Genomic DNA, 23,884 nt, shown 5'->3' with positions numbered 1-23,884 from the left:
GCGGAGGGCAGGGAGCAGACAAGGACAGGACATTAGTCAGTCTGATACATCTAAATCCATCTTTTAATCTCAGCACATACTAAGGGACTATATCCTGTGTGCTAGAGGTTATTTTGTTTATATTTAAAAATATTTTTACCTTATTATTATTTTTGAATTATGTGTGTGTGTTTGTACCTGAATGTAATGCTGGAGTCACAGGCTGCTTGCCAAAGCTACATAGTGAGACCCTATCTCAGGAAAGAAGTAGCAGGGGAGGGGTAAGGTGTGGAAGAGTACATTCCGGGCTGTTGAAAACATTCCTTGGCTAAATCATGGGAGTATTCAGGAATGGGAGTTGAATAAGGGATATATGGCGATTGTAGTTTAGATTGAAATTTGGTTTCTTGGCTGTTTTCGGAATGCCTTATGTATTTTGCATTGTCAGATGTACACTTTGCAAATATTTTCTCCCATTTTGTAGACTGTCTCTGGGTTCTGTTGATTATTTCCTTTTCGTGCAGGAACTTTTTAGATTGATATAATCTCACTTGTCTAACTTTGATTTGGGTTTTCTGCTTTGGGGGGGTCTTGTCAGAAGTGTCCTTGCCTGTTTTAAAATGTTTCTATTTTTTCCTCCCAGTAGCTTTGTATTTTTATTAAAATCTTTAATGTATTTTGAGTTGATTTTTGTACCTCGTGAGAGATACAGGTCTAATTTCTAATTTCATTTTCTGTTCTGTGGCTATCTAGTTTTCCTCACAGAGCTTTCTGAAGACACTCTTCTTTTTCCAACAACCATCAATAACTCCAGTTCCAGGGGATCCAATGCCCTCTTCTGCCCTCCTTGGGTATTGCACAACATGGTATACTTACACACATGCAGACAGTACACTCATACACATAAAAATAAAAAATAGTGAATAAAAATATTAAAAATAAAAAAAATCTTTATTTCTCTTCTTCTTGCCCTTGCCCAACTTTTTTTCTTGGTACTCCAGATTAAACCTAGAAGCCCCAGGCATGCTGAATATATGCTACAGCAGACCGCTCCCTGGCTCCATTTTAAGGTTGCTCATGTTGATATATATCCTACACTTTTTTCTATAATCACATATAAAATAAACAAACATAATTGTTAGGGAAAGAATTTGGAAAGAATCATTACAAGGGTCAGCGCAGCAGGCAACCTGGGACTCTTTTGTGGGGGAAGTTGAGTGAAAGGTGACTTGACTGTGGGCAGACTGAGAATGTTTGCAGGCCTATTCTTAGGAGAGGCCCTTAAGGAGGGCTGATATGCTGTCTCAGGGTAGGTAAAAATTCAGAAGCCTGAGACAAGGACATGAACTTAAGCCAATTTAGGTTAAAGCTGTGTGTGGTGATGTGCATCTGTGATTACAGCAGTTAGAAAGATGAGGCAGGAGAATCAGGGTTTCTAGGCCAGCTTTCTGGGGCTACATAGGGAGACCCTATGTCTAAGTAAACTAACAAATAAATAACTGTATCATAAATTAATTATATTAATTTTAAATTAATTGGGTAATGAGTATTTTGTCCTGGTTGGCCTTAATGGCCTGATGTTCATATGTGCTTTATTTATTTATTTTTATTTTTTTGGTCTTTTTGAGACAGGGTCTCCCTGTAGCCCCAGCTGGCCTGGAACTCACTCTGTAGACCAGGCTGGCCTTGAACTCACAGAGATCCCCCTGCCTCTGCTCTGGAGTGCTGGGATTAAAGGCATGCATCACCACGCCTGGCAATATGTGCTTTTTTTTTCAAAGACAGGGTATCTCATATATCTCAGGCTGGCCTTGAACTCACTGTGTAGCTGAAGATCACCTTGGACATCTGATCCCTCTGTCTCCACCTCCCAAGTGCTAGGATTACAGGCATGTGCCACCATGTTTGGTTGTATTAGGTGCAGGGGACTGAACTCAGAGCCTCATGCATGTTAGGTAAGCACCCTACCAACTGAGTCACATCTTCAGTCCCCACATGTGCTTCTAATGTTCTCATAAGACTTCATCATAATATTGTTCCATAATATTTGGTCAGTTCTCTCTGGGTATCTTAGTTTTGAATTTTTCTTCCTACCATGCTTCAACTATCTGTTTACCTATCCATCCACCTAAACAAACAAAAAAACTAAACTCCATTATCTATCTAGCTAAGAACTCAATCTTCTGTCTGTCTGTCTGTCTGTCTGTCTGTCTATCTAATTATATCTTTGTGGGTTTGGCAATGCGTCTAGGTGGTTAAGCAGCTGGAAAAATGCTCCACTACTGAGCTATAACCTCAGTCCTTTTATTAAAAAATAATTTCAGTCCCAGCTTATCCTGGGGGCCTTATAACCACCTAACTCATTCTATTTTTCCAAGTGTTTGTTTTTTTAAAATATTTATTTATGCCGGGCGTGGTGGCGCATGCCTTTAATCCCAGCACTCAGGAGGCAGAGGCAGGCAGATCTCTGTGAGTTCAAGGCCAGCCTGGACTACAGAATGAGTTCTAAGACAGGTGGGGTTACAGGGAGACTGTCTCAAAAAAACCAAAAAAAAAAAAAAAAAGTTTTAATTTAAAAATTTTATTTCTTTCTTGGTCTTTTTGAGACAGGGTCTCCCTGTGGCTCCCAGCGGGCCTGGAACTCATTATGTAGGCCAGGCTGGCCTTGAATTTACAGAGATATGCCTGCCTCTGCCTCCCTAGTGCTGGGATTAAAGGGGTGCACCACCACACCTGGCCACAAGTGTTTCTAAAGTAATTTTGAATAGATTTTTTAAAAAAATCATTTTTGCTAGGCATGGTGGCTCATGCCTGAAATTCCAGCCTTGTAAAGCTGAGGTGGGAGGAGTGTCCTAAATTGGATGCCAGTCTGGGCTGGATGTCAGTGAGTTTGAGGCCACCCTTGGTCTATAGACTCTGTTTTAAAAAACAAAAAAACCCAGAAATAATTACATTTAAACTTTGGAGTTCTTGTGGTTGGTAAAATTGAAGTTCTTGAGACTACACTTAAAAATTATTTATTTGTACTTTATGTGTATCAGTGTTTTGTGTGCATGTATGTAAGTACACTGGTGTGTGCAATGCCCATGAAGATCAGAGAGGGTGTTGGAACCCCTAGAGCTGGAGTTACAACTGTTAGCCATGGTGGGGGGATTGGGAACCGAAGAGCAGAGCTATCTCTCCAGCCCCACTGAAACTACATTTAACAGATTTTAAGTATGCAACTGTGTTTGTGCATATGAATGCAAGTACCCTAGGAAGCCAGGATCCCTCTGGAAGTGGAGTTGCAGGCTAGTGATGTGGGTCTGGGAACCTAACTGGGGTCCTCTGGATGAGCAGTAAGTGCTCTTAACTGCTGAGCCATCTTTCCAGCATGAAAATACATTAAAAAAAATGTGTATGTGTATGCCTGAGTGTGTATATGTGCAGCACATGCATACCAGTGGTTGTGAGCCACCATGTGGTTGGTCCTCTGGAAGAACAGCAAGCATTTCCAGCTGCTGAGCCATCCGTCCAGTCCAAGAAACTACATTAAAAAATTATTATTATTTTTATTTAATGTGTATGAGTGTATTGCTTGCATGTTGGTGGGTGCACTGTGTCATGCAATGCCCACAGAGATCAAAAGAGGGCATCAGATCCCCTAGAACTGGAGTTACAGATACTTGTTAGCCACCATGTTGGTGCTGGGAATCGAATCTGGTCTGGGTCTTCTGCAAATAGAAGCAATTAGTACTCTTAATTGCTGAGGCATCTCTCTAGACCCAAGAAACTACATTAAAAAAAAAAAAAAATCTGTGAGTTCAAGGCCAGCCTGGTCTATATAATGAGTTCCAGGACAGCTGGGGCTACAGGGAGACCCTGTCTCAAAAAGACAACAAAAAAATCTACTCTCTTTCTCAGTCTCTTTCTTTCAGACAAGGTTTTACTATACAGTCCTGGTTGGCCTGGAACTGTCTAAGTAGATCAGGTTGGCCTCAAACTCAGAGAGATCTCCCTGTCTCTGCCTCCAGAGTGCTGGGATTAAAGACCTGCACCACTACACCCAGCCTTTCTTTCATTTAAAAATTATTTATTAGCCGCAGGCGGATCTTTGTGGGTTCAAGGCCAGTCTGGTCTACATAGTGAGTTCCAGGCCAGCTGGGGATACAGGGAGACCCTGTTTCAAAAAGACCAAAAATAATTTATTTATTTATTATTTATAGGTATGTATGTTCTCTTTCCACCATGTGGGTTCTGGGGATTAAACACAGGTCGTTAGGCATCTTTACTAGCAGAGCCTTCTTGACCTCCCTCTTGGTTTTTTTTTTTTGTCTGTTTGGAGGCTGACTCTCCCTCTAGCCCTAACTGACCTGGTCTCTAACTTTAGGCAATTCTCCAGTCTTAACCTCCCAAGTGCTAGGATTGCAGGTGTGGGTCACTAGTACTGGGAGCCCAGCCTCACATCATCTTTTTTTTTTTTGGTCTTTTTGAGACAGGGTCTCCCTGGAGTCCCAGCTGGCATGGAACTCTCTATGTAGACCAGGCTGGTCTTGAACTCACAGAGATCCGCCACAGCCTCTGCCTCCCAAGTGCTGGGATTAAAGGCGTGCGCCACCACGCCCGGCCAAAATCTTTTTTTTTAAGCGTCTCGTCTACAAGGAGTCTTCTAAGAACTACTCTATTTACTAAGTTCCCCGATCTCCAACGAAGGAGGTTGGTGGGTTGAGGAGGTTGGTGGGTTGAGGAGGTAGAAAGTCTGGCCCCCAACTCCTTTTGTCTTTCTGGTCTCTTTCCGGAAGCAAGGGCTCAACCATCACTACTTCCTCCTGTTTAGTGAGAACCAGGAACTTTTCCTCCCAAGATATCAGCCCCTTGGTCCCCTCTGGGGCCGCGAAGCATCAGAAGGCGTGGCTCAGTCCAGGGCCCGGACTGCTGAGTTGAGCGTGGCCAAACCAGTACGTCCGCGAGCCTGAAGACACACTTCCCGACCTTTGTGTTATTTTTTTTGGGGGGGGGGAGGGAAACCACCGTAGCGTCTCAGTTCTTCCACTGGGAGGGAGGGGTCAGCGGGCCCTTCCAGCCAGCGAGATTCAGGCGGTCACCAACTCGCTGCTTCCTGTGGGGCACCCTGGGAACCAGCCAGGATCACCTCAAATACCTGGTTTGCTGATTTCATACAAGGAACCATAAATCTCTGAAAAGTGCTGGGCGTGGTAGCGCAGGACTGTAAATCCCAGTCTGTAAATTCTCCGCTCTAGAGAAGCTGTGGTTGGATGATTGCCGCGGGTTCGAGGTTAGCGTCACCTACCTAGTGCGTTCCAGGGCAGCTCGGGCTAGAGTGAGACCTTGTCTCAAAAACTCCAAAGTAAATCAGATCAACTTAACCCACTAGCAACCCCCTCCAACAAAACAAAATAAAACCCAAAAAACCACCCAAGCGCCCCCCCCAACCAGAAATTTACATTGGGTCCCACCCAGCACTGACGCTGGCTGAAAAAACCCTGCTTCCCCGAGATACTAGGAGGTGCTCCTAGCCTGCTTGGCTTTAGGGCTTGACAGTTAATGATTTGTCGCAGGAACAACGCGGAGGAGAGGGGACGCGCGGGCTGCGCAGCTCTAGCCGAGTCCCCGCCGGCGGCAGAGGCGCCGCCTCCTGTCTTCCGGGCCGGGGCGCTTCGGGGGGTTCCGGGCACGCGAGGCGCGCGGGGGACCCCATGGAGGCTGAGTCTCCCGCGAGCGCGGGGGTCCCCGAGCCCCAGCCGCAGGGCGCGGCGCGCACGGTGGGCCGCCTGCTGCGCAGGGTCCCGGGCAAAATCTTCACCTGGTGAGTGCGCGGGGCGGGAAGCGCCGGGGCCAAGCGTGCACTTGTCCTCCCTGGTGAGGCCGAGGTGGCGGCCGCTTGGACTTTGGCTCCGCGCGTTTCACCTGGGTGCTCCCCGGCTCTTGGAAATCCTGGCGATCGGCTGGAGAGTCACTGGGTTGGCTTTGTTAGATCGGTCCCCCGGGGCCCCGCGGGGAGGAGACGAGGTTTCCAGGGATGCGGTGGAGGAGGGGTGCCCACCCTGGCGCTTGGCAGGTGGATGAGCCACGCTTCCTGGCGCGGAGCCCGCAGTCCTCCTGCCCCGATCCTTTCCTACCGCGCGGGGTGATCTCTTACAGGAGTTCACTCAAGTGAGAAAGCTGGGTTAAGTTTTGTGGCGTTGCCGGCGGGAACCAGAGCCTGCCTAGTTTCTGGGCCTGAGCGAGGTGACCTGGTCGTCTCCGGAGCTACGGTCCAGGGAAGCAGGTTTCTGGTGCCGCCGCTCTGAGCAGATGGTCTTAAGGAGTTGGCAGCGGCTCTAGGGAAAGCTTCTGTGGTCACTGGACGCCTCGCACTCTGGAAATACATATAACCCAGCATCTAAATAATGAAAGCCATTTACGGAGGAATTTACTCGGTGCCAGGCACTGCGCTGAGCAAATCATGTGGACATTATCTCCACATCCCTCCGCGTTAGGAGATTGCGTTTCTGTTAGACCCACTTTCAGATGGAGAAACACGGTGGTGGCTTAGCAGTTAGTTTGCCTAGGGCCACCAGCCTACCTCCCAGGCATGTGCCATCAGATATCCTGTATTATCAATTTCAGTTTAAAGATTTTGAAAGCTATGCTCCTGAAAAGCCATACCACTTTCCAAAGCTGGATCGATAAAAGTGTATGCATGCATTTTTGTCATATAAATAAGTATAGTTTTAAATAGATACATGTTTTAAAGGGATACGTTGGCCCCAGATCACCTTTTCTCTTCCAACTGTGTAATGTGATGTCCTGGCAGTAATTGCTCAGCTAGGAGGCTGTCAGCTAGCTAAGGGCACAGATTTTTGAATTTAACGCCTCGCTGATTGGCCTTGGACAAGTCACATAACTCCTCTTTGTTCCAGTGTTCTTTGAACAATGAAGATAATTGCAGCATTATAATCCAGTGGGAAAGTTCTTGCTTTAGCATATGTCAGTTGAGCATGATAGTACACTCCTTTTTTAAAATTTTATTTATTATTTTTATTTTATGTATATGAGTGTATATTCTGCATGCATTTGAACGCACCTGTGTCCTGCAATGCCAAGGAGGAAGAGGGCTTCGGATTCCCCTGGAACTGGGGTTAAGGACGGTTCATAGCTGCCTTGTGGGTGCTGAGAATTGAACCTGGGTCCTCTGCAAGAGCAGTCAGTGCTCTTAACTGCTGAGCCATCTCTCCAGCCCTGATAGTGCACTCCTTTAGTGCACTCCTTTAAGCCTAGCTATTACTGGGCAGAGGCAGGCAGATCTCTGTGAGATGGAGGCCAGCCTGGGCTACATAGGGGAGTTCCAGGCCAGCTGGGGCTACAGGGAAACCCTGTTTCAAAACACCAAAAAAAAAAAAAAAAAAAGGGGTGGGGGGAGGGAGAGAGGCAAGATAAGGTTTAGTGGGTAAAGGCTCCTGTCACCAAGCCTGATTACCTAAGTTTGGTCACCAGAACCCACATGTGGAAGCTGAGAACCAATTCCTGAAAATTGTCCTTAGTGGTCACACCTCACCAGGGCCACGGCATGCGTGCCCCTCCCCCACCACACAAAATAAATAAATGCAAAAAAAATGACTATATAGGGGGCTAGAGAGCTGGCTCAGTGGTTAAGAGCACTTACTGCTCTTCCAGAGACTCTAGATTCAGTTCCCAGCCCCTATATGATGGCTAATATTCCTCTTTAACTCTAGTTCCGCAGGATCTGATGCCTTCTCTGCCCTCTGCAGGTACTAGGCACACACCATGATGCACTTGCATACTGCAGGCAAAACACTTATATACATAATAATAAATAAAATCTTTAAAAATTATTAAAAAAATAAAAGTCCCCCCACCCTGTAGGGCTGTGGGAAGATTAACTGATTGACTACACAGTAGTGGGGCGACAGCCTGGCTCATTTCAGTGTCCTGCATGGCCTAGTTGTCACCTTCGACTGTCTCCATTCTCAGGTAATGGGACCATGTGGTGATTGGGGAGATGCCAGCGACCCTGAGGCTGGGGCAGATGGTATAGCAGATGTACCAAGATGTGCCAAGGACTAGCAAAGATGATTTTCCCCTCGTGTCCTAATGTTTTCAGAACCCTGGTGTGCTTTATGAATCAGCAGAGGCTGTAGCCTCCTGAGATTTCTTACGTCTTGCAGTGAGGTTTATTTGCACCTCCCATAGGGATTTTACTTTCTTCTCCTTGTGATGGTAACTTATGGGTATCTTACACTCCTGTTGGGCATTCTCCACAGCCCTTAGTGCACAGTGAATGAACGAATGAATGAATGAGTGGCTGGGAGAGGACAAAGCTTTTCTTATAAACTGTCTTGCGTTTGGTTTTTTGAGACAGGGTCTCCCTGTAGCCCTAGCTGGCCTGGAACTCTCTTTGTAGCCCAGTCTGGACTCCGTCTCACAGAGATCAGCCTGCCTCTGCCTCCCAAGTGCTGGCTTTATAGGCCTGTGCCACCAGGCCTGGCTTTCCAGTTTCTTTTTGGTTGTCTGGGATCTTTGTTCATTGAAGTTTTCAGAACCTGACAACCATTTAGGCCCTAGATTACAATTTCTCATTCTGAAACCTAGCAATCACAACAGTGTACTTTACCAGATATCCAGGACTTCTTATATTCAATATCTAATTTTAATTTTACTTTTAAGGCAGGGTTTCCCTATGTAGCCCTGGCTGATTTGAAGCTCACTATGTAGACCAGGCTGGCCTTGAATGTGTGGTGATCCTTCTGTCTCTGCCTCCTGAGTGCCCTGCTTTTATCATGTATGTGTGTGTTTTGTTGGAGATGGAACCCAATACCTTGTACATGCTAGGCAAGCACTCTACATCCCTGGCCTTTCCACCATTCTAAACTCTATTATTAAATCTCAGTCTCCCAAATTTGAGTTTAGCTGGGTGAATCTCATCTGTGGCCAGGGAACCATGGAGGATGGAGAGAGGTGGGGGAATGGATGTGAGGTGTTGTCACCATATGGGGCAGGATACTGAGGGGTAGTTTGTAATCACATAGAGCTTTTTCTATTCTTTTAATCAAAAGAAATAAGAATAGCCATTTTGACAAGTGGATACTAAATAAGGGGAAAATTGGGAGAGGGGCCTGGAGCAGGTTGCTTTAATTCTGTGAAGCATAATTATAGGTGACCCCCAACTCTTGTACCCTTAGGGTACAGATAATTTTTTGGTGTGATTATGAAGATTACTAGATTATTAGATTACTAGATTGATAGGGTGCATGATGTGGTGGTGCATGGCTGAGGCAGGAAGATGGAAAGGTCAAGGCCATTCTGGAAGTTCAAGGTCAGATATAGTGAGGCCCTGTCTTAAAAAATGAAGAAGAGTGCTGGGCTTGGTGGTGTTCACCTTTAATCCCAGCACTTGGGAGGCAGAGGCAGATCTTTGTGAATTTGAAGCCAGTCTGGTCTACATAGTGAGTTCCAGGACAGCTGGGACTACAAGGAGACTCTGTCTCAAAAAGACAAAAAAAAAAAAGAAGAAAAATGAATATCAGATTACTTAGTCAGCCATACCAAAAGTTCGGTGTTCACTTACTGTGTTAAGTATTCCCAGTAATAGGCACCATATGTCCCCAAGTAGGCCCTGCCTTTGAGTTTGATTTTTGTCATTTATTGCTGTCAACGTAAATGAAAAATGCCATAACAAAGGCCATGGGTTTCCAGAAGTACCCGAGGATACTTATTATTTAATTGAATCCCATCAGATAGTGTACATTCTGACACACAGACCTTATTTATTCATATATTTAAAAATTTGTATTTCTTATGGTCATGCACCTCCTCCCTGGCTCTTACAATCTTTCCACCCCTTCTTCTACAATAGTCCCTGAGCTCTGAGTGGGTGAAGTTTAATATAGGAGGCCTGTCCAAGGACCTGCAGACTCTTTTTTTAAAAATATTTTTTATTTATTGTCTTTTTATTTTATGTGTATGAGTGTATTGTCTGCATGTAGGTAAGTGCACCTGTGTCGTGCAATGCCCGCGGAGCACAGAAGAGGCCGTCGGATCCCCTGGAACTGGAGTTAGCGGACACTTGTTAGCTGTCATATGGGTGCTGGGATTCAAACTTGGGACTTCTGCAAGAACAACCAGTGTTCTTAACTGCTGAGCCATATCTCCAGCCCGACCTGCAGACTCTTCATCTCTATGTTCTGGCCACTTGTGACCCCCTGTGTCCTTGGCCCTCTGTTGCATGAGGGATCTTCATTAATGAGAATTGAGAGATTCATCAGTGTTGTTCTCCTCCTCCTCCTCCTCCTCCTCCAAACTTCCTAGCTGGCTGGAACTCACTATGTAGACCAGGCTGGTCTTGAATTCACAGAGATCTGCTTGTCTCTGCCTTCTGAGTGCTGCGACTAAAGGCATGTACCACCATGCCCTGCCAGTGTCCTCTTTTTAACCCCTGTTCTGTATTCTGTGAGCCTTAGGTGTAGAGGTTGCTTTGTAGATGCGTCGCCTAGGCCTGGGCAATTCACAGACAATGTCTGTGTGTGACCAGTTGTGGTACTTGGTAATAGTCACTGACTGGTACAAAATAAGCTTATTTGATGAGTGGTGACTGGGATATTTGTCTGTAAATATAAGGATACATATTATGCTTGAACTCACAGAGATCAGCCTGCCTCTGCCTCCTGAGTGCTGAGATTAAAGGCGTGCTCCACCACGCCTGGCAAGGACACATATTTGAGATATCCTCTGCCTCCTGAGTGCTGGGATTAAAGGCGTGCTCCACCACGCCTGGCAAGGACACATATTTGAGATACACAACAATTCAATAAAAACAAATTTAAAAAATTCATATTCCTATAACAACTGTCAGCTTTCTGTCTCTAGCAAAAGTCTTTATTATTTCACGTGCTTATCTTCTCCCCTAATAACTAGATGGTAAGCTGTTGAGGGCATAGCTTTTTATCATATTCTTTTTGCAACACCATACCATTGTGCTGTTCAGGTGTTTTCATTCAACACACCTTGAACATCTATAATGTTTTAGGCCCCAGACTCTGGCAGTAGGTCAGATTTAGTTCCTGCTCTCAAGAGGGATCAAAATCCAATTATAGTAAGATGTTATGATAAGTGCCAGAGAGGTAAGTACAAAGTTCAGTGATGGTGTTGGGGTACAGTCGTGAATAGAGCCGCCTTCCAGAGTTCAGGGTTGGAACAGAGGCAGCCAGATATCAGGCTTACCAGGATGAGGAGAGTTAGAGAGCTTCACGTATAAATGAGTTTTCCCACTAGGTGAGAAAGAGGTGGCTGGGTTTGGAAGGGCTAGAGAGTGTTTTGCTTAAGGGTTTCAAGTAGCTCGGTGTTCGTCCGTCTACATGAGCACTTTCTTGCTGTCCAGCAAAGAGTATGGCCTGGCCCTTTGGTGTCTCCTTTCATTTCATTTTATGATTTAAGTTTTTTAGTTTGCTTTTGAGACAAGGTTTCATATAGCCCAGGCTAGCCTTGCACTTGGCATGTAGTTGAGGATAACCTTGAACTCCTGATCTTCCTGCTTCGACTTCCAAAGGCTGAGATCACAGGCATGCACCACTGTATTCTGACTTTCATATTAGTTTCTTCCATTTGAAGGTAAAGGTCCTGACTTTTGAGACAAAACTCTCAAGGTATAGCCCAGGCTGGCCTTGAACTCGAGATAGTCCTTCTGCCTTAGATTCCAGAGATTAAAAGGCTACCACATCCAGCTATCACTCAGGCATTTTTGAGTCATTTAGGTATGTTTAACTGTACAGCCTTCATCTTTTTATTCAACAAGCATCTATTGAGTACACAGCATGTAGATCTGCTGAAGGGTGTTGTTGTATAGTTATTTTAAGAAATGATATAAAATGAGAAACTTATATCCATGTGTGGTGGGGGACCCGGGAAAGCCTAGATCCTACCAGTCCCCATAAATTCTCCTAGTCCCCGTCTGTTGTGAGATTAATTATTATCTATTTCTGCTACACTCAAGGAGTTGGGAATGTCTGGTTTCAACCACTGTTGTACACTATTACAACACATTTTGCATTGAATAATTTCTTCTTGGGAATTATTCATCCTGGCCTCTAATGGATGCCAGCACAGCACCCTTATCCCCCACCACCCAATGTGACATCAAAAACGACTCTAGACATTGTCACCTGCCTTATGGGAGGACACTTACACAACTTGCTATTTCTAACTGCCTCTGAGAATCTGGGCTCTGTGGTCTCTAGTCACTTCCCACTTGAGCCCCAGAGCACAACTCTGCTGAGCGTTCTCATGATTTCCTCTTGAGTGCTGAAGAAGAGCCAATGGCCTGGCTTGGGTGAGTTCCTGCAGGCGAGACTAGATACAGGGAACAAGAGGAACCTCAGGAACCTTGGGCCATAGAGCACTGCTGAGTGCTTTTACTGGGTGCTCCTCCTTTGGGATCAGTTCTGTAAGGGGGAGGAGGGTGGGTTGAGGAAAGATTGCTGGCTGGATAGTCTGACCTGTTTGATTACTTTCTCAGAACTGTAAAGAGTTGTCAAATGGTCAAGCAGTAATTGTCCCAGTGCAGCGTAGGGGAGAGGAGAGAGTGGATTTCAAGCTTTCTTCCAGCAGGCCTTCCACTGGCCTTTGGCCACTCTGCCTGGAGCACAGTCCTCTCTCCTCCCCAGAACAGTTCTGGACAACCTCTGGTTCTTCCTGCTTTTCTTTGTTTCTTTCGCCAGGCTTATTTGAAGGAAGAGGAGATGGCCACCAGTGCTTATTCCTCTTCTTGATAGCATTTGTAGAATATTCTTAGAACCCATCTTCCCCTTCTGTCCTTATTACCACTTATTGGTTTAAGCCTTTGTTACCTCTCCTTTGGGCTCTAGAAGCTTCCATTCATACCTTTACCTGCCTTCTTCATCAGCTACCTCACTATACAGGAATGAGAGTGATGCTAAATAAAACAAAAGGGTCTCAACAGCTGGTATCAGATGAGAATTCCCTCTTTACATTTCATCAGTCCGATGACATGCTACGAAGTTCTGTTTCTCAGTCTCATTTGGCAGAACAGGTGAGTAACTTGCCTAGGACATGGGGCTGATGAGAGCCGAGCAGAGCAGAGTTAGTTATACTTGATTTTAAAACTAAACCTGGTTTACTAGTTCTGAAATCTCACCATGTAAGCAGAGCCTTCAGGATTCCACCCTTAACCTGCACTGATGGTGTACAAACTAGAGGAAAACTTGGGGGTCCTTGGAGGTTCGCTAGAGGTCTCCCTGGGGAACAGGTGAAGAGTGGGAACTGGTGAGTTTCTGGGCTGATCTCTGGCATTCACCAGATTCATTGCTATTGTCACTGTATTGTTGGGATTGCTGTGCAGGATGTCTGTATCAGTCCATTTGGGCTACAATACCAGCAGTACTACAGACTGAGGGGGCTTGTAAGCAACAGGAATTACTCTCTTATAGTTCTGGAGACTGGGGTATCTCATGTTGGGGATTTGATTCTAACATAAGAATTTTGGGAGGACATCAACGTTTAGTCTCTAGTTTTGTTTAAAGAAAGAGCCGCAGCCAACCCAAGTCTGAGGGGCTTGGCTAGAGCTCATGTGACTGCTGGTCCTCCTCCTACTCCTGTTCCTTCTTCCTCTTTATCTGTACATAATAGTTAATTGTCAGTATTTTTTAAATTGTACTAAAGTATATGTAGTATGAAAATTCCCATTTTAACCAGTTCACACACATTAGAGACAATTATGATACTGTGCAACCATCACCACTGCCTACTTCCAAAACTTGTTCACCATTTCGAACAAAAGCTCTATATCAAACCGTAACTCAGAATCCTGTGCCCTCTGGCAGCCACCAGTCTTCCCTCTTTGCCTCTCTCTCCTGCTTTCCGTCCTTCTTTCCTTTTTTTCACATTTATTTATTCTGTTTCCATGTCTGAGTGTGTGGTGGGGGGCATGCATGCACACGATACAGCATGCATGTGGAGGCTGGAGGACATCTTTCAGGAGTCATTCTCTCCTTCCACCATGTAATTTTCAGGGATTGAACACAGGTCATCCATCTTGGCAGCAGGTACCTTTGCCCACTGAACCATATGCCAGCCCCAGTCTGCTTTGCATGTCTGTGAAGCTGACTTCCCTGTATGCCCACAGCAGTGGACTCATGTGGTATTTGCCTTTTTGTGAGCACTTAGGCTTCTCCACGTGAACTACAAAGGCCTCTATCACCCACTCACTTCTCTCTCCAGGCTCATCTCCCAGGATGCTTCAGTGTTTACTTCAGCGACAGGCCTGGGCTTCCCTTGTGTACAGGCCTGTGTCTCCTTACTATCTCCTCGGTGCCTTTGCTATCTGCCTTCTCATGGCAGCTTAAAGACTTTTTGTAGACAGTACCAAGTTGGGAAGTCTTGACCCTGACTCCTTCCAACCTGTCCTCACACGTCTTGGTTGGCTCCTGTCCTCTCTACCTGTGAGGCACATGTTCCTAACCCATCATTACACTCACTGTTGACAATTATTACCACTAGCCCCAGAGAGTGCTTCAAGGCTGTAGTTCATCTTGGATGCTTCCGCAGTACTTTGAGCTTGGCGTGAATCCAAAATGGTAGCAATTCTTCCCATTCTGGCACTAGAATTGATTTATAGGAACAGTAAAAACCCATTTTTAAAACAGAATATCTTTTATTTATTCTTTGACAACTTTGTACATGTAAACAAAGCATCTTGATCATAGGCACCCCTAACTCCCCTCTCTGAATTCTCGCAGGATCCCTCAAGCTCCCCCTCCTACTCTTCCTAGGCACCCCCAACATGTCCCTCCTCCCCGCTTTCTCTCCTCTTCTTTTTAATGTTAATAACCCACTGAATCCAATCAGTGCTGCATGCCAGAATGTTGACTGACCTTGTTGACTTGATCTGGGCCAGGTAACCCTAGCTGCAGTGAGTTCATGAGTGCAGTGGCCATGTCATGTCCAGAAACCTTAGGGTCTTGAACCCTGGGGTCTGGAACCTTGGGGTCTGGTTGGGGTGGGTTGATGCAGATGTCTTGTTTAGGGCTGAGCTGTGGGAATGATTTTAATGGGAAAGACTCTCTAATGAGACTTTAGAAATTGAAATTTTAATTGTAAATTGGAAACCAAGTTAATTGTATCTTTTGAGAACATTTACAAGTTCTCCTAAGAAAAACAGTGTAATCAGTTTGGCAATGATATGGAATCCTATGTAACTAACTCTTTCTTACAAGCCAAGCTGAAGGCGAGCTTTAATCTTATACCATGTTCCCTGTTTGTGACTCGGTTATGCCCCTGACTTGGAACAATGTGTGTGCACATGAGATATGACCAGGGTGATGCTGAAAGCAACAATGACATTACAAACAACATCTCCCCCACAAATGTTGCAAACAGCATGGAGACATAGGTTGATGACCTGTCCTTGGCTGTGCGTGCTGTTCTGAGTCAGTACGGTCAGAAGAACAACTGCTTCCTTTGTAAAGCTCTTATCAAAGATTGTTCATGCCTATCTAACACCATGCTTGACATGTTGTCCAATAAATATGAGAGGAAGCTGTTATTTGTGAGAGTCCAATTCTGAGAGAAATCAGAATGCCTTGGAACAAGATGAGGCCTACTCTTGGTTCAGCTACTCCAGGAGTGAAGTTTCATATGAATGGGGCACAGCTGGAACTCACTATGTAGACCACGCTGGTCTTGAACTCACAGAGATCCATTGCCTCTGCCAGGTTTATAATATCAAGCATGGATTCCTTCCTTTAAATGTTATTATTTACTGAGGATCAGAAGAGAATTTAGCATTTCACACAGGTTCATTTTCCAGAAAGCTTCAAGCTTATCCTTTGAAGCATGAAAATTTACTTTGAAATCCAATCGAATGGCAGTACTTACATAATGGATCTCTCACTTCCATTAATTCATTTGTTTATAATTTTTGGCAGCTAGTCCCTGAATTGGCTTGTACCAAACAACTCTCTAGGGTAGGCCAACCCATTAATTACTTATTGGGTCCGTTTGATATATTACTCTTAAAGCATGATTTTGAAAAAAAAAAAAAAAAAAAAAAAAAGATAGATAAAAAAACCAAACTGTTATTTCAAATTCTTAGCTGGGTATCATGGTATACTTCTGACACCCGAGCACAGGAGGGTTTTCTGAGTTCAAGGTCAGCTTGGGCTATGGAGTAAGTTCTAGGCCAGCCAGGGCTACATAGCAAGACCCTCTCAAAAAACAAAAAACAAAAAACCCAAACCAAAAAAGAAACCAAATTTTTTCTTCTAAAGGTTAATTAATATATGTATGTGTGTGTATGTCTGTGCACATGTGTGTGTAGACACATGTGCCTGTGTGCATGTGGAGGTCTACCTATTATTTGAGGCAGTGTTTCTCCCTGCTCCTGGGTTCGCCTTTCCTGGCTGGGCCGGAAGCCAGTATGAACAGTCTTTCTAACTCCACCCTGTTTGGACTGAAGTTACAGAAATGTGTGGGATGGCCAGCTTGTTATGTGGGTGCTGGGATATGAACTCTGGTCCTTGTGATTCTGTAGTAAGTGTTCTTCACCACTGAGCCTCTTTCTAACCCCAAGAAATAAAATTCTTCATCTCCTATTTAAAACTTGAAACTACTCTTTCACAAAGTATATTCAGCTTGGTACCACGTTCTCTGCCTGTCATTCCAAGCTTTAACTGTTCTTTGGAGTGGTGATAACATGCCCAGGGGCATCTAAGTGAATTATTGGTCTTATTTTGGTCCAACTTTTCATCCTATGTTGTCACATATGACTTTTTTCTATGTTATCAAGCATATCCTTGGAAACCTGTGTTCTTTTATAATTATGACTTCTAATTATTAACACTACAGGAACCAGATGACTTAGTTCCCTGAACTCCTGCAATGAAAGTTCAGAGAGGCCTTGTGTCCTGGGCCAAAGTATGGTTTTAATTTTATAAATTACAAATGAGTCTTTCTTTCTTTGACAGGATCTTTTTTCTCCCCTCCCTCCCTCCCTCCCTCCCTCCCTCCTTCCTTTCCTTCCTTCATCTCTAGTAGCCCAGGTTGGCCTTGGACTCACTATGTAGCTGAGGATGACCTTGAACTACTGATCCTTCTGCTCTTACCTCGTTCGTGTTGGACTTGTAGACATGCACCACCATGCCTGGCTTATAAAAGCTCTTAATGCATAATTTTGGCAATGTTTATTTTGGATGGTTATAGGAATCTATGCTAATTGAAATAACTGGCCAAATTAGCTATTATGTTAATGACGTGAGACAGCTTCCATGAAGTCCAAAACTTCTCTCCAATTATTTCTTAAAAACCAGAGTATTGAAGAGAGATTCAAAGTTTCTTTATTCCATCCAAGTCTCTACTAAGAACCTGAGGCTGAGTTCATTCACTGTGCAGTAGATCTGCTCAGTAGATTCACTTTGGGAACATTCCTGCTCTAGAAGAATTTGGATATATCTGGGGAGAGTGAGTCCTAAGCTCCTCTGTGTGTGTGTGTGTGTGTGTGTGTGTGTGTGTGTGTGTGTGTGTGTGTGAGAGAGAGAGAGAGAGAGAGAGAGAGAGAGAGAGCTGCCTCACCTCCTTAGTGTGGGAATAGAGGTCAGGTCAGTATACCCAACAGCTCCTAAGGTTTTCACATAGCAAAGTGAGAGATAAAAACAGTCAGCGCTGAGCTTTGTTGAGCATGGCTGACTTTGTGTTTTAGAGCGACCACAGTGTTCCAGGAGATCAGGGTGGATTAACTCATGGAATCATTTGGCTAACCCAGCCTCCCAAGTGTTGGTATTATGTGTGAGCCACCACACCCACCTTAAAGAGTTTTTTTGTTCTTGTTTTGTTTTTGTAACCATGGTTTTGAACTCCTGATTCTCTTGCTTCCACCTCCTGAGGCTTTTTGGCTTTGTTTTTTCCTCCTAGTCTTGGGATTGAACCTGGGACCTCTTGCATGCTAGGCAAGCGCTCTACTGCTGACCTACATCCTGCTTTTGCTAGTTTTCTGCATTAACTATTCCAGATTTGAGCATGGGGAAACTGAGGCACAGAAAGCTTAAGTAATGGATTTAGTCATACTGTAGCTGGAATGCATGCAGCAACCCTCCATCTAGGCGATTTGACCCCACCTTCAGTGCTCCCAGACTTTCCAGCTTCCAGTGAGATGGATAGAAAAAAACCAAAGACAGACAAACCAACCCAGACAGGCCTCTAAGCAGTCTCTCCCTGAGCTTTCCTCTGGGCCTTTTGTATCTCTGGCACGCCCCACAGTTTATAAATCTCAAAATAAACATGTATCTTCCTGGAACATTTAACTTATTTTTTAAGACTCTAGTTGTGGGTGTGGTGACACATGCCTTTAATTCCAGCTCTTGAGAGGCAGAGACAGGTGGATCTCTGTGAGTTCAAGGCCAGCCTGGTCTACATAGAGTTCCAGGCCAGCCAGAGCTTCATAGTGAGACTCTGTCTTAAAAAAACAAAAACAATGCCGGGCATGGTGGCGTATGCCTTGAAACCCAGCACTCGGGAAGCAGAGGCAGGCGAATCTCTGTGAGTTCGAGGCCAGCCTGGTCAACACAGTGAGTTCCAGGACAGCTGGGGCTACAGGGAGACCCTGTCTCAAAAAAGACCAAAAACAAAAAAACAAAACATAACAAAAAAAGACTCTAGTTACACAGAGTTGGTTAATCTGAATTCCTGGTTCATGACACACTCTCATTGTTGGTACATGAATGGCTCAGTTAAATAAAAGTAGTTCATGCCCCAGGAATCCACTACTAGCCCTAGAATAGACTTTCTGTATTCCCCTTCATCCCCTTTTCTCTTTGACAAGATCTGGAATCTACTTTTCACCATTCTCTTGCTCTCAGTTTTATAAAGTTTTATGTCTGTATGAGCATCTCTTTCTTCCTTCTGTCTTTCCTTTTTTAAAATTTTATTTATTTTTTATTTTTTGTGTATGAGTGTATTGCCTGCATGTAGGTAAGTGCACCCGTGTCATGCAATGCCTGTGCAAGTCAGAAGAGGCTGTCAGATCCCCTGGGACTGGAGTTATGGACAGTTGTTAGCTGCCATGTGTGTGCTGGGATTCAAACCCCGGTCTTCTGCAAGAACAACCAGTGTTCTTAACTGCTGAGTCATCTCTCCAGCACCTCCCCCCCTCTTTTTTGATTGGGTCTCAGGTGTTCAGGCTGGCCTTGTATTCCATATATAGCCGAGGATGATATTGAACTTCTGATTTTCCTGCCCCTACCTCCCAAGTGTTGGGATTACAGGTATGTACCACAATGCGTGATATATGTATATATTTCTAAAAGGTATTTTTGGGGGCTTGGGGGATGGCTCTGAGTGTGTAATGCTCTTGTGAAGGACCCAGCACCCACATGATGGTTCACAACCACCCGTAACTCCAGTTCCAGAGAACCCAATGCCCTCTTCTGGCCTCTATGGGCTCCTGCATGCACACAGGGCACATAAATTCATTCAGGCTCACACACATACACACATACACATAAATCATAAATCAATTTTTTAAAAAGTGTTTAAAAATTTTGATTTATTAAATTAAAAAAATGTGTATGGGTGTTTTGCCTGAATGAATGTAAATACACCCATGTCATGCAGTGCCCATGGAGGCCAGAAAAGGGCATCAGATTCCCTGGAACTGGAGTTATGGGTAGTTGTTGTTAGTCACCATGTGGGTGTTTGGAACTGAACCTGGGTCCTCTGCAAGAGTAGCCAGTGTTCTTAACCACTAAATCACTTCTCCAGCCCCCCAAAAGTAATTTTTTTATTATACTTTTAAAAAAGATTTATTTTTATCTTAAAGTGTGTGTGTGTGTGTGTGTGTGTGTGTGTGTCTGTCTGTCTGTCTGTCTATCTGTGTCTGTGTTTGTGTCTGTGTGTGTGTATATATATGTGAGTGCAGATGCCAATGAAGGTCAGAAGCGGATGTTGGATCCCCTGGAGCTGGAGTTATAAGTGGTTGTGAGCTACTAGATGTAGGTACTAGGAACTGAGCTTGGGTCCTCTGCAAGAGCAGTACATGCTTTTAACTGTTGAACCATCTCTCCAGCCCTTATACCTTTTAACCTTTTTAAAAGACTACTGTGCTTTGTACAGTATGTTGAAATCCTTCATGTCACATCACGAAAATTGATCCATATGGCTGGGTGTGGTGGCACACACCTTTAATTCTAGTCCTCAGGAGACAGAGGCAGATGAATCTTTGTGAGATCGAGGTCAGCCTGGTCCACATAGTGACTGACAGGCAGGCTGGGACTAGGGAGACCCTGTCAAAAACAAAAATTAATCCATATGATTCCATGATGCTCTGTGTTATTCACAGTTATTTTAAATAATATTCTTGCCTTTGACTGTGTCATACTTTATTGTTCACTAGTTTATTCTTTCATTCACTCAGTCAGTGACTAGTTGGGTATTTTCCAGGTTTTTTTGTCCTGGTGAATAGAACTTCCAGGAACATCCTTCTGCATATTCCTGTAGGGAGTTGTGGTTTAGTGGTAGAGTGCTAGCTTAGCATGCACAAGGCCCTGGGTTTGATCCCCAGGATTGCAAAACAAACTGATTCCTATTGATCACATGTTAAGAGCTTCCTTTATACATTCAAATATATATTCATCTAGGAAAGGAGTTGCTGGTTTTCAGGGTGTGTGTGATTTGAGCTTCATAAAACAATACCAAACTGTTTTCCAAAGTACTGATTCATGCCCCCTCTAGCTACGCATGAGAAACCCTGTGAACAACATCCTTTCTAATACCTGATGTTGTCAGACTTGGCGTTTTCAACAGTACATAAATGTAAACATCTCTTAATTTGCATATACCCGATCAGCGATGAAACTGATTCCTGTGTGTGTGTGTGTGTGTGTGTGTGTATGCACGAGTGCATCTGGAGGCCGGAGGAACCCATTCCTCGGATGCCATCCACCTTAATTTTTGAGACAGGGTCTCTCCCTCACTTAAATAGGTGAGTCCCAGGGATCTGCCTGTTTCCACCTCCCCAGCACTAGGAGTAGCAGCATGTGGACCATGCATGTCTTTATTTTTATTCTTTTTATGGGTTCTGGAAATTAAGCTCATGTCTTGCTTGCAAGACAAACATTTTACTATATAAAATTTTTTGGGGGGGACAGGATCCTACCTTTTAGCCTAGACTAGCCTGAAGTTTACTGTGTAGCCCAAGCTGGCCTCAAACTCATAGCAATCCTCCTGCCTCATACACCCAAACATTAGGATTACAGGGGTGAGCCTCTATGCCTGGCTTATGAAGATGATTCTGTGTGTATTATTTGCCATCTGTGTTTCCCTTTCTGTGAAGCATGGTCGTTCTTTTTTGGGTACAATATTATTCCGTTTTCCTTCTAATCCCATCATATTTATCTTTTTTAATGATTTTTATTTTATGTGTATGAGTGGTTTCCTGTGCACGCACATACACACATATATGCAAGCGCAATGCAGTACCTGAAGAGGCCAGAAGAGGGCGTCAGAGCCATGGAACTGGAGTTAGCTATCATGTGGGTTCTGGGAACCCAACCTGGATCCTCTGCAAGAGCAGCTAGTGCTTTTAACCACTGAGCCATCTCTCCAGTCCCCATTTTTTTTTTTTTGTCTTTTTGAGACACCATCTCCCTGTAGTGGGGCTGACCTGGAACTCACCCTGTAGACCAGGATGGCCTTGAACTCACAGAGATCGGCCTGCCTCTACTTCCTGAGTGCTACCACTTCGGCCTCCAGCCCCTATTTTTATATTGAACAGAGTACTCAGTGCATTCTGTGTGTTGTAAAGGTTCACTGACAAAGGCTTTCTCTCTCTCTCTCTCTCTCTCTCTCTCTCTCTCTCTCTCTCTCTCTCAAAGCTACCTTTTCTCCTTATATGGTGGTGGAAGTTCACTTGAGGTTTGGGTGTGGTGAGGGTGAGGAGGCTGGATGAATCAAGGGCAGCTGAGCCCAACTTCGGGGAGAAGTGGGACTGTTTTTCTGGTTTGAGGCCTGTGGATGTTGAGAAGCTAGCGAAGACGGGTGACTCACCGGAAGTCTTCACAGCGTCTCCCCTTCTCTCATTGTCCCCAGAAGCTCTGCAGATCGGGATGGTGCTCCTGCTTCCTTTGAGGAGACTGGTTGATGTTTGATGACTGTCTTAGGTGGGTTCATAGAGAAATCTAGCTTGCCGCTGGCATGGGAAAAGGATTTATTACTTTTCAGAGTCGAGGAGGGCCACACTGCCAAACCACAGGGAGGCCACGGAGGTAGCTGGAGCCAGGAACCCAAACAATAACAGGGACCTGTCTCTGCCAGCCTTTACTGTGGGCGGCTTGCTTCTAACTGCAGGCCAGATGATTGTCTGCCTCTGAGGACTGCATCTTACGCTGTAAACCACAACAAACCAAAAACAGGGGAAATGACTTTTGTCAATCCACAAGTAGATAAATTTAGACGTTACAACAGTTGAAATAAAAATAGTCTTTGAAAACTTTTTATTCGGCTTCACTGGGCAGGCAACATTAAGAATTAAAAATTTCATGGGCTGTGGCTTCCTGGCTGCCTATTGAGAACAGGGTTAGTCTGTCCTTAGTTCTTGTGCCAGATGGGTGGGCAGAGAGAGGCTTGTAGACTGGGACATAAACCCTTGCAGTGCAGGCTTGAAACAGCAATATACTTACAGCCCAGGTTAATCCTATGCCTCTTTATCCTACCCTCACCCCGCACGACCTTTGCAGGGTAGATTTTGTGCCTTCTGCTTTATTTTTGCCCAGACACCCATGTTAAAATAATTGTCAAACCACCGATGCCATTGTGAGAGACACAGGTAGTTCATGTCAAATGGTCTCTCTGTGTGGCATCATAGCTCTCAGGATCATATTTTATTATTATTATAAAGGGAACAGTATAAACTGGGAAAATATAGACTCCCTAATTCTCTGACCCGGGCCGGTTTTCAACAGCTGAAACCCAATTTCTCAGCTGCATGTAATTGGGCCTATAATCCTTATCTTACAAGAGGTTTGGCAAGATTTAAATAAGCTTTTAATATACCTGGCACAGTGGTGACACACATATTTTTGTTAGGCCACATTTAAAAAATATTTTATTATTTTTATTTTATGTGTATGAGTGTATTGCCTGAATGTATGGGAATGCACCCGTGTCATGTAATCCCGCAGAGGTCAGAAGAGGGTGTTAGATTCTGCTGGAATTGGAGTTACTGACAGTTGTTAGCTGTCATTTGGGTGCTGGGAATCGAACCCGAGTCCTCTGCAAGAGCAATCAGTGCTCTTAACCACTGAGCCATCTTTCCAGCCCAGGCCACCTTTTTTTAAAAGACAGAGTCTTGCTATGTAGCTCTAGCTGGCCTGAAGTTTGCTATGTTGACCAGTCTGACCCTCAAACTCATAGAGATCTGCCCTCATCTGTTTCCAAGTGCTGGATCTAAAGGTGTGTACCACCATGCCCAACTAAGCCACCTTAGTTTTGTTGGGATATGATGGTATATTTTTACTTATTTTATTTTATGTGTATGAGTGTATTACCTGCATGTTTGTGTGCTCAAGTCATGCACTGCCTGCAGAGATCAGAAGAGGGCACTGGATCCCCTGGAACTGGTGTTACAGATGGTTGTTAGCCACCATGTGGGTGCTGGGATCTGAACCTGGGTCTTCTGCAAGAACAGCCAGTGCTCTTAACTGCTGCTGAGCCATTTCTCCAGCCCTGTGAAGGTGTATTTTTTTTTTTTTTTTTGTCTTTTTGAGACAGGGTCTCCCTGTAGCCCCAGCTGTCCTGGAACTCACTATGTAGACCAGGGTGGCCTTGAACTCACAGAGATCCGCCTGCCTCTGCCTCCCGAGTGCTGGGATTGAAGGCATGCACCACCATGCCCGGCTCGTGCGGA

General features: G+C 44.7%; 1 protein-coding gene across 2 annotated transcripts in view; it reads left to right on the top strand.

Annotated features, from left to right (window-relative positions):
• The first annotated feature begins 5,539 nt into the window (after positions 1-5,539).
• The window catches only part of Slc35f2 (solute carrier family 35 member F2), an 80,629-nt gene continuing 62,284 nt past the window's right edge, over positions 5,540-23,884 (top strand). Inside the window, exon 1 of one of the 2 annotated variants that reach the window (XM_008829707.2) lies at positions 5,540-5,785. In XM_008829707.2, coding sequence (XP_008827929.1) covers positions 5,676-5,785 — 110 coding nt within the window. In that variant the 5' untranslated portion in view covers positions 5,540-5,675. Of the gene's footprint in view, positions 5,786-22,065; positions 22,140-23,884 lie in introns of those variants that run through there. The other variant, XM_017797300.2, reaches the window with a different exon arrangement.

This window comes from Nannospalax galili, unplaced genomic scaffold, assembly GCF_000622305.1.
Source record: "Nannospalax galili isolate Female #2095 unplaced genomic scaffold, S.galili_v1.0 scaffold854, whole genome shotgun sequence".
Classification (NCBI taxonomy): domain Eukaryota; kingdom Metazoa; phylum Chordata; class Mammalia; order Rodentia; family Spalacidae; genus Nannospalax; species Nannospalax galili.
The sequence above is the reverse complement of the archived record's forward strand: the minus strand, read 5'-3'. Positions and strand labels throughout refer to the sequence as shown.